Source organism: Apaloderma vittatum, unplaced genomic scaffold, assembly GCF_000703405.1.
Source record: "Apaloderma vittatum isolate BGI_N311 unplaced genomic scaffold, ASM70340v1 scaffold10815, whole genome shotgun sequence".
NCBI classification, from domain to species: Eukaryota; Metazoa; Chordata; class Aves; order Trogoniformes; family Trogonidae; genus Apaloderma; species Apaloderma vittatum.
In genome coordinates, this window is record NW_009715481.1 from 23269 (window position 1) to 34780 (window position 11512).

At 37.2% G+C, this 11512-nt stretch overlaps 1 protein-coding gene across 1 annotated transcript; it reads left to right on the top strand.

Moving 5' to 3' along the window:
- Positions 1 to 9210: 9210 nt before the first annotated feature.
- On the top strand, positions 9211 to 10089 carry STX19 (syntaxin 19). The gene has a single exon (XM_009869165.1). It carries the CDS (start codon positions 9211 to 9213, stop codon positions 10087 to 10089), a length of 879 nt encoding a protein of 292 aa, XP_009867467.1.
- Positions 10090 to 11512: the final 1423 nt, after the last annotated feature.

The following is an 11512-nucleotide window of genomic DNA, read 5'->3' on the forward strand; positions in this document are numbered from 1 at the left end:
AGCACAGCTGAAGTGCTGTAACTGGAAAAGAGCATATCCAAACAGCTTTCTCTACCTATACACTTCCCAAAAACTAAAGTGATTTTGCACAGGTCATATATATCCTGCTGCAGAGTCCTGCCCACTCAAAACTTACAAATATTTTAACTCCATTTACAAAGGTGTTATTTTGCTGGTTGAGCTTTTTTTTTTCCTCTTCAGATAAACACATTAATAGATCCGTGACCTACTCTTACTTTTTCTTTCTCTTCGTGCTTTAGTGTAGATGAAAGCAATGCCTGCGCTCACATGAGGTAGGTCATGCTCGCTTCCAGGAGAAGCTGCTCCCCAACCCTTCCTGGTCCCGGGCAAGAGATCCAGCAGCAGGGATCCGCCTCTCGGCGAGGCTGGGCTTCAAACAGGCAGAACCAGATTCCTTGAGTAGAAAGTAAGCGATGTGCACTGTCTATATGGCAGTTGCACAAGTCAGGTTCTCTCTCAAAACACCGCTCCTAAAGAGGAACGCTCGGACAACTACGGATAAAAACTAGAAGGGGAAGGCATGCAGAAAATACTTCAAGGAATGCCACTCGAGATGCGTTGCTTAGGAAAATATGCAAAAGAAATGTTTTTCGGATTATACCAAAGCTTAACCTCAGGAGTTCCTCTGTAAAGGATAAAACAGAAAGCCACCAGCAAAAGATTAAAAGGTAAAGACTTTTACTTAATGTTTATAAAGTTGCAAATATCAGGAAAAGGCTGTGTAGCGTGGTTTAGAAAGAAAATGTACGTAAGTGTCAAGATATACAAATAATGGATGTTTACCCAGAAAAGAATCGGGTATTTCTCTGAGTGAATATAGTCTCAGAGCTCTACTGCTCATGCACAGGAATGCTAGGTTTTGAGGCAAGTTTTATGCATAAAACGTCTTTCTTTAGGGAATATGTCAGAGCTATCTTAAACGATAGACCTTGATTTTAATTTTCCAAATCAGTAGAACTTCATATATAGCAATTTTTCAAGTTTAAAAAACTGTAGGAAGTATGAATCAGAACATACTTGAAAGCACATAGAGTGTCTGCTGGTTTATCACATTAAGTTTGCCAAGTAAAAAGCTTTCACATAAAAAATCATGCTTGGTTTATTTTGATTTCACATCAAGTATATTTGGAAGCTTCTAACAAACTAACTTTATGTAAGGAACAAAAAAAAGATAGGCACCAACTGCTTTTATATTAAGAAGGATTTTTTAAGCTGCTAGAGAGCTTTTGAACTTTAAGAGTCATGGGAAACAATGTGGAGAGGGAGTGTATGTGTGCATTGGCACAACTGACATCTACAGTTCAGTATTTGTCTTAGAAGCCAGAAGACATGCCAGAGAAAAAACAAAGTCTGAATGCTAACTATGTGTACTCCTTGACTTGCTTCTGAAATGTAAAGTACTGAGCAAAGAGAAAAAAATTTAGTTAGTATTAAAGTTTACTTTACAATCCAAAAGACTTCATCAAAATTCCAAGGTATATTACAAAAATGGTTTATTTTTGAAGAGGAGTTTTTGTGTGAGGCACATGTTGGTCTTTTTATTTTGCAGACTTGGAGGGCTTTGAAATAACTGTAATTTTCCAATTTACGCACTTCTCTCCACTTGCGTGGGATTCTTATATGCACTGGGGGGGGCCCTAATCTGTAAGTGTCACAGAGACGCTAGTTTTGGGGTTAAGTTTAATCAGTCAGTTATAACAAAGCCAAAACTTTGTGTCAAACCTGCACAGTAGCCCTTAAAATTAACAATTTTAACAATTAACCACAACAATCATAATTTGTTTCACTTTGGTTAAATGGCCTCATTCTATCTTTAGGTCTGAATTGTATTCCTATTTACAGAAAACATATTTCTGTGACAAACTCTGCACTGCTCGGTTTAATCATACCTATTGATCAAATAGGCTGCATCCAAAGAGATGCCTGGGCTCAAGTCAAGAATATTACATGCAAGCTTCCATACAGGTAATTCCAAAAGCAATGACAATAAATGATATTGCCATATAGAGGCTGCCCAGGGAAGTGGTGGAGACACCATCCCTGGAGGTGTTTAAAAGTCGTGTAGAGGAAGTGCTTAGGGATACGGTATGGCTAGGTTAACGGTTGCACTTGATCTTTAAGGTCTTTTCCGATCAGAATGGTTCTACGATTCTAATATTTTTGTATGAGATTTTAAAAAAATGTAAATATGAATTATTTCCTTATACTGCATTTCACCTTGATATATCAATACCTAGGTAAACATTAAAGTTGCCTATGTTTTTTTAAAAAGCTGCATGAAAACCCTTACGTTTATTACAGGTGAGTTTCAAGGCTGTGATTCCTAGCTACATGGTCTGACAGAGATGAATTGGAACTGTAAAGTAGGTGGTATGTTGCACCACACAAATTTTGAGCCTGCAATTCTACTGTCAGGAAGACAAAAACCTTGAAAACCATTTATAGCAATATGAAGTCATTAACTAGGAGTTCAAACTAAGTATCCTATTAAATGAAAATAATTTCACCTGATCCCTACCCTGCTGCAACCCTTTTTCCTGCTGCAATTTATTTTCAAATGCTGCTTTAAAACATATCAATCTCTGGACCTTAATTCTGTGATCTTTTGGCAAATGAGACTATGATTTTCATCATGAATTTCTGTGACCTATAGGTGGCCATCATATTTGCATCAGCTAATTAAGTCAAGGTGCTGACTTCTAGCATTTTTCTTACTGGAAATAAACAAATAAACTCAGGTATCTACAATATACTTCTCTCTGCTGCTCATTTCTGTGGTGTCTTCAAAAAGCACTGCTGACAGTAAATCTCTGGTTTAATAGGTGATATACATTCAATACGTTATTCAGTTTTGTTTTTCATCGAGGGATATTCTATTCCGTTAACAATTAGAGAATAATCTACAGACTAAATGATCCGTGGAGCAAGATCACTGTTTTGTCAGTCAGGATTTGCAGGTGCAGTATGCATCACTGTAACTGTGATTTATGTCAGTGCCAAAGCATGAACTCACCACCTCCATTACCCAAAGCACCAGTAAGGAACAAGAGAACTGCTGGCTGTAGACACAGAAATGGTGGTAGATGCTTTTCCTCCAACTTGCCTCAAACATCTGCAGCCAAGCATTTGTAACCAAATACTTCCCAAAACATCAACATCCCCCACAAGTTTTTCTAACTGGAACATAAGAGAAGTAGTTACAGTTGTAGAGAATTTGAAAGTATAAGAACCTGCAACACAGATGATCCACAAACTGCCGCACTCGCCACTCCACTAACGATAAAGTCTATACCTTGTATTATTCCCTTCTCTTCTCTCTCAGCATTCTTTCCCATATCATGCAGCACCACACAATCACACAAGACAGCAAGATCTCCTATAATATGTATGTGCTATAGATTTCTGGCCAAACACTCAAGACCATCTGAATTATTTTAAGTAATTAAAGTCCATTTTGCCCCTCAACATCTCCCTTGGAGGACTTACTCCAGCAGCATGATTTGGACTCTTCCAGTTAGCTCAGTCAGTTGAGCATGGCACTAACAATGCTAAGGTCATGAGTTCGATTCCTGTTTGGTCCTCATGTGTTGCCTGATCTAGTTGAGAGGTGGCGTCCCTGGCGGCAGGGAGGCTGGATTACAAATGATCTCTGTGGTCCCTTCTAGCCTAGGCCATTCTGTGACTCTTACCCATCTTATAAACTCTTTGAATAATCAGATGTGTTTTATTTCATTTGAATCTCACGTTTTACTCAGTGTCAACATTTCTCCACATCCCATTATCTACTTCAGGCTAATTAGAGAAGTCTAAAGCTATCTTGCTTCAAATGCAGCATTTCTATGCTCCCACATTTTGGTTTCACTGCATAAAATTTTTTTAGGCTCATCATTAGGCCAAGCTCTCTGGCTTTGGTATTTCCCAGTTGAACCACTCCCACACTTCCCACAAACAGAAACTTAAACTTAGAGCTCTTGCAAAATATGTTTTTCAAAGAACTCATCTTAACACAGAGATGCTTTATTAGGATATTTTCATCCAACCAGCTTGTTGTGTGAAAATCCTTGTTTTAAGCACGTTTTAAAGGTACTTACGTTGAAGGAAACTTTTTAAACAAAGGAGAAAACAAATGTAACCTGTAGCGTGACTGCTTACTTTTAGTCACTTACGATACATTTTTGAGTAATAGGGCAGGATTCAAACACACCATCAAACAAGTTCCTTCTTTTCTTGAAAGAACATACCAGAGAGTGCAGTCCGTAGAGAAAACTGGAAGTGGAACTAAAGCCCCTAGTTTTCACCACAGACTACTATAAGTATCTTAAACTGTAGACATTTATACGCTGTATGTGTCTCACTAATTGTTCGTTGCTAAACTTGAAGACACTTAAAGCAGTAATCAAGTTCCAGATCAGAGCATGACTCCAAATATTACTCAAAGCCATCGTGCTCATAACTAACAGTTATACAAGTTTGTTGACATCGTGTACCAGAGCTATAATGCAACTTCATTGCAGCCTGCAAACGGATTAAAAAATGTAATAATGAGGAAAAAAAATTACTTGTAACCTGAAGTTCTTTTGGGACATGTTGCTGAAAGTGTCCTCTGCCCAGTGTCCTTAATTGACTTATAACTAAGCAACAGGAAAACAAACTGACTCTCACTTTTGTTGCAGTCATGAAAAAACAAACAAAAAATCCCCCCACACGTGTATTTCAGCAGAGGTTAAAAAAGAAGTATGATGCAGAACACAGATCATATATCTCAAAGAGCTCGTAAAGAGAGAATTTTGTCCCTTTAATTTCATTAAAGATCAAATACAAAAGCCTTTTGTGTCAGGCATTTAAATGAAGGTACTAAAAAACCAAGAAATAGTGAACAAAACTATGGAAATTAAACCAGACAGGAGTATTTGGTAAGTTTGGGGGTGAGGAGGAAATAAAACAATTCAAAGCCAAAAAGAAAGCCATTAAATCTAATTACAACCAGAAACAAGACTTTCATACGATCAACTTACCCACTTCACATATCCATTTACACCTTTTAACCTAATGAACCCCAAGTCCCATTTTTGGATGAAGGCTCTCTGTTTACTGAGTCTACTGATAAATTACACAGGTAGAAGAATATTCTATATGGCTGCTTTGCAATTAAGCAAAGGGACCTTTCAACTTGCTCATTTTTTCTCCCCTCTCCTTAATAAAAGAAAAGAGAAGGCAATATAAAAATTTTCATTTCCATCAAATTCGTTATCTTTCAATTCAGGACACACTTTATCATCATGACAGATTAATAACAGTGGTCCAGTCATCAGGATCTATTATTCCCCTAGTCAGTGTGTTGAAGCAATTGTTTCCAGCCACATATGTCTTCAGTTTGACTGGAGAGATCCATAACACCGACAAGCAACACAATAAAGTTATCAGAAGGCAAAGACTCCTTAAATACCCTTAAAATGTATTTGACGAGGATTTGAAAATTTGGTTTCTGAACCTGTCAACTATATATAAAGATGCCTACCAGAAGAACAAATACAAACTTAGCAGTAGATCTCCATGGTCAAAAGATCAAAATACTGCAGGGAGTGGGGAGGGAAGCCTTTATAAAAGGTAATGTATGCCAGAGTGACCAAATTGAAATGCCACACGTGCATTCATACTTTTTCTCCCAAAATATGTGTATGAAAGCATATCAATAACCCTGGAACTCTGAGTATAACTTCAGTACTGGGCAAAATTGTGTTAGATTCTTTCCCCTTTCCCTTCCTAACCCCTGCTGCCACCTACTCCCCAAATTCATCCTGTAGCCCTGTCTATTCTTTAGCTATGTTTTACATCTTACATTGCTTCTAAATGTGAATAGAGAAGGCATGACCTATTGCAGCCACATTTTTAGAGCAACTCCATTTCTATAGATGATATTTTATTTTAATAAATAAATGACCAGTGAGTAGCCTGTGATTCTGGCTCCAAACATATGATTTCAGCATCAGTAACAGCTCACATAAAAGATGACACTACTGATTTTCTCTGCCTTTATTGCAGTCGGTCTCTTAGCTGTTTCAACCCAAATTTTCCAGCCTTTGATGAAGAAAAAAGTCTAATGCGGATGTGCTAGGCTGTGCTACTTTACCACTTCAGAAGGGTCAAATCTTAAGATCTTTTTCTGAATGCGAGGGACACACTCAGTCACTGAAGCGTTTTCAGTCCACATATCCCCTTTACATAACTCTACAAGAATAGGCATATTCTCCCTCTGTTGACAAAAACTTCAAGGAAATAAATCTTTCATCTCAGTCAAAAGAACAACAGGATATGCCCTTATATGCATACACAAACACATAAGGCAACAACAGCAAGGACACAGTATATGAACAAAGGTTGTTGTGGAACACTCAAGAAGTCAAGCCAACAATTTCCAAGGTTATCTTCGTCATGAAGACATCCTTATTTATTCGAAACCAGCATGCATTTCAGTTGCCAGTATAATTAGCCACATTTATTGGCAAGCACATTCAACAGCAAGTTTTGAAGGCCAGCCAGATAGGATATAAAATACAAAACTGAAGTACAGTTGCTTAAATTCCACTCTTTAACGAAACTGATGTTTAAACAACAACAACAAAAAAATCCATTAATGGCAATCTTACAAATGTTCTGCTTACTTGAGAATATTTGCAGATTTGCAACTGTTGCTTCCCCACCGCCAAGGAAAACAGCTATTTCAAGGCCAATGCATCCAAAACATTGAAAAGTAGTTGACAACCATTAACAGATATAGAAATGGAGGATGAAACCCAGTATAGTTCTTATGCTCCTGTGTTGAACTTAAATCATAGGAGATTAATCATGTGAAAAAGTGGTACCTGCCCTTTTGATAAATTCTCTTGTGCTCTGAAGGAGTAACCAGATGACTGCACGCATGTTTTAGACCTTTTCAGTAATTACTTGCTTTGTCTTCGATAAAAGAAAGTCTTGCCACCTCACGTCATAAGCATTAATGGTGCCACTAGAACTTGCTTTTAATCACAGCCTCGTCAAGCCATGCTAAATTACCATGGGTCAACAGATGTGTTAGGCTATACTAACACAGATTTTCAGGTCACTTCTCTGAAGACTTGTTTAGCACTTCTGATTTCTTTCACATGCCCCAAGACTGAACTTTCTCTGTGACAGTCTCAGTGGTGCCAAGCAGCTCTGAAATATTTCTAAAGAACGTTATCTTGAAGAAATCGCCTGATTTCTGCTGTGGGAAGATAGACAGCAAGTTAGGCAATAAAGAGGAATTACTGTAACAAAATTAATACATGTTGCATTTTCCCCACCCCAAAGACATGTGTTCCAATAAATTACTTGAAAGCTTGCCTGATCACAAGTCTCAGCATATTACTATAACTTCTAATGACTGCCGGGCTTTTCAGAGCCTCTTGATGTGAATCAACAAACACCAAATTCAGATATTAAGGCATTAAGGAAGAAAGCAAACAAACAACAAAAAAAGCAGCACAGGAAATCCACACTAGGGCAGCATATCAACATTTTTTCTCACGAATGATCTCCGTAGTATTTCAAGTTTTGTTTTTCAGCTAATCCTCCTGCAGACATGTTCACACTGTTCAACTCCATGACTTCTATTATGTACAAACCTATTTAGAGACTTTAAATATGCATAAGGGAGCAGAGATACCACAGCAGTATCATTTGAAACTGTTCAAACATAAAATCATTTGCATATTGTCACGTTAATAGATTGATCCTTCGCAGTTATTACAAATGCATCCTATTGGATACTATAGAAAAATATTGCAGTTGCTTTCTAAAAAAAATATAAAAATTAAAAAAAATCTTTAGAATTGGGGTTTAAGAAGAAATGCACCTATAAAATACTACTATTTCAGAAGACTGCCCTGAAACCTATGAAAACAGCCAAAAGATACTGCTGTACTGTTTTTAAGATTTATGCATGAATGCCCCTTTGAAGGATTTACATTTAATTTAACCAGAAGACATGAAGTAAAATTCCTATAATCTTCTAGTCCTGAAGATTTTACTTTTTACTGAGATTTTGAATTCTTGGTTATAGTGCAAGGAAAATGTTCACATAGAGTTTGAAGAAAATACTTTCTTCCCTATAATGAAAAATAGCTTATCTTGGGTATTTTCTAGAACATACACAATAGAAACTTTCTCCTAATTATACCTCCAGGAAAGCTTGTACAACAGCTAGGGTAGAAAACAGAACTAAATTCACTTTCTATTAAAGAATAAGCAGTGCTGGATCATACCCCACTATGGCACACAAAGCACACTTGCACAAATTTTATGAAGACTGAAAATGACAATGTAAGAATAGATGACAGCAATTCAGAAAAGGCTCAGAAAATCTGAAGGCAACATTAGTGATACGGATTCACTTCTACAAAAATTCAGGCATTAATAAAAAAAAGTATTTTCATGCTAAATTATTAGAGTTCTGTTGCTCTGTTTTGCTGTGGAGTTACCTGCTTCAGTTACTATCAGTTTAACTCCTCAGGCAAGGGAAGACAAGGAAAACAGAGCAAGTTTTTTTTTTTTTTCAGTGTGGCTAAACTAACAGCCTAAAGTAGCTTACTCATGCCAGAACTCTGATACCAAGTACTCAAAAATGGAGCAGCAGATTCACTTCTCTTTCCAAAAAGATTTAAAAGTCGAATAGTTTTCATCAAATCAAGAATTATACTAAAACTCTTCTTTCCCAAAATAAAAGCCACGTGCCATATTCCCTACTGTTCTAAATTCTGCACCCTATGCCACAAATCTACCATAAACACAGGCTTGGGCTACAAATCACTATATATGGAGAAAACACTGTACTGAAGAAACTGAGGGAAGACTGTTAGCCATATCGACCTGAAAATATATTAAAAACTTGAGGTTATGATTAAATCCTACAGAAACTAGATTAAATGGTGGAATGCACCACCATCACCTATCTTGTACATTTGTTCAGAATGCCTACCGCTTCCTTACTACTTTTACTTTACTTTTGTGCAGAAGGAAGTAGCTCTAATTTCCAAAATTAATTTTCATATATGCATATAACTGCTAACATTGACTGTTGTTACACTTTGATTACAGTGAAACAGGAAAAAAAAAATATATCGGAGTTAACTCTGTGTGTTGTGAGAGGGGAAAAACCTGAACACAAAAACCATGAAAGACCGCCTCCAAGAGCTTAAACTGAGAGCTAAGGAGCTACAGATAGCTGGAGAAAACAACGGTGCACCTGTGCAAGAAGAAGAGCAGGAGGACTTTGAACAACAGGCCATTATTTATGAAAGGGAGCCCTTAACTGAAAGGCACTTGCATGAAATCCAGAAGCTTCAGAATGAAATTAATAACTTGGTGGAGGAAGTTCACAAATTCAGTCAACAACAAAAAAGCCTGGTATCTTCAATGAGAAGATTCAGTGTTCTTAAAAAGGAATCCAACATAGCAAGAGAAATAAGAATTCAAGCAGAGCACATACGAAAATGTTTGGATGAACTGTCAAAAACAGTGAAAAAAGCTGAAAATGAACATGGGCCAGCACGTGCCACAGTAAGAATTCTAGCTTCCCAGCATGCTTTCTTATCCCACCGTTACCTACATGCTATGCTTTCATACAACAATGCCATAACTGCTAAGCAAGAAAAATGCAGAAGATTTATTGTCCGGCAGCTTGAAGTAGCTGGTAAAGAGGTATCCGAGGAAGAAGTCAATGACATGCTTCAGCAAGGAAAATGGGAGATTTTCAATGAAAATCTACTCACTGAAGTAAAAATTACCAAAGCTCAGCTTTCAGAGATTGAACAGAGACACAAAGAACTAGTCAATCTGGAGAACCAGATCAAAGATTTAAAGGAACTTTTTACCCAGATATCAGTTCTAGTGGAGGAGCAAGGAGAGATGATCAACAACATTGAAATCAGTATGAACAACACTCAAGAATATACTCAAGTATCTAAAGAAAAATTTGGGCTTGCAGTCAAGTATCGAAAAAAAAACCCTTGCAAAGCATTATGCTGCTGGTGTTGCCCATGCTGCAAATGACAGAAGAAATAAACTGAAATATCAATGGTTACTATTTAGTAAACTGATCTTGCAAAACAGTCTCAGGATCCCTGGATTGCTTCATTTTTTCCTCCCATTTCTGCTTCCAGAGAGGTCTCAGGAAAAACCGCATCTGTTTTTCCAAACGGAGTTGGGAGAATGTAAGGAATTTTATGGTTTTCACAGAAACACATGAACTAAGGACACGGATCAAAAGGACACAAGTGACATTTTTTTGTTCTTCCACTCACGCTAAAACAACGCAGCAACAAACTATCTGCACTTTTAGGAAGTACTGAAGATAGTGTTAATGTCAAAGATAGACAGAACGGTTTAGTTGTCATTTACAAAAGAATAATTAGTATTTTTAATTGCCTTGTGGTTTTTTAGCACTCATATTTACTTAGTTCAAATTCTAAGTTTTATTTTCCAGGAATCTGAAATTCTAAAAAAAAAAAGTAAAAATCTACACTTAAAGCTGTTGTTTGTAACAATTCAGAATGTGATGGCTAAACCAAACAAGAAGTCAGTTATCAGAAGTTTTTCAATGCTACCTCTATAGGAGATGTCTTATAGGCTTCCTTACCTACTTAACATTGTGATATAATGCTCATGTTACAGTAGTACAGCGCACACTTTTTTAAGGAATGGAAAACAGACATTAACTTACTTATTTTAATAATACCATGTTGTATTTCTTAGGGCTGATGCTGAGCTGATATTTTCTTAACACACTAAAGATCACCAGCAGCGTAAGATCACACCACCAAACCTAGAGGGACATTCATTAGCAGCCTGCTGAGAAGCCAAGCATTAATAAACTGACATCAAGATATTTACATTATTCAACTACACAGGCAGATCCCTACCAGGTAAGGATAGGGCAATGTGATACTTTATGACACAGTGACAATACATGTTTTTACTGCTGCCTAGCCTGGCTAAATACGCAGTTGCCTCTGGAGTCTCACTTGTGCTAGTACAGAAAACGAAGGAAAAAATATAATAAAAAAATAGAGCTCCATCCCTATAAAATAATCTAGAACCAAAAAATTATTTAGCTTGGAAGGAGCTTCTGAGGGACATTCAGACCAACCTCTTGCTCATATCAACACCAGAATTTCTGTGGTTGCAGCTCTTGTCCACCATTGAGAAGTCCAGAACTGAACATGGTATAGGACATACCTTTATTTTTACTGCTACAGGAGTGGTCTGAAAGATTAGTTGAGGGTTTCGAGAATTCCAAATGGTTCCATGAGATTCTGCTTATTGTAGAAGCCTAGGATCCTTATGCAGGCATGCAAATCAGGTGTCTAAAGCAATAAATATGATATAGCAAAACACAGCAGGTAGCCATTGACTTAATCTGTCCCTGAAGATACCTTAGAAGTTTTTTACCAAATAGCTGTATTAGCAAGACAGG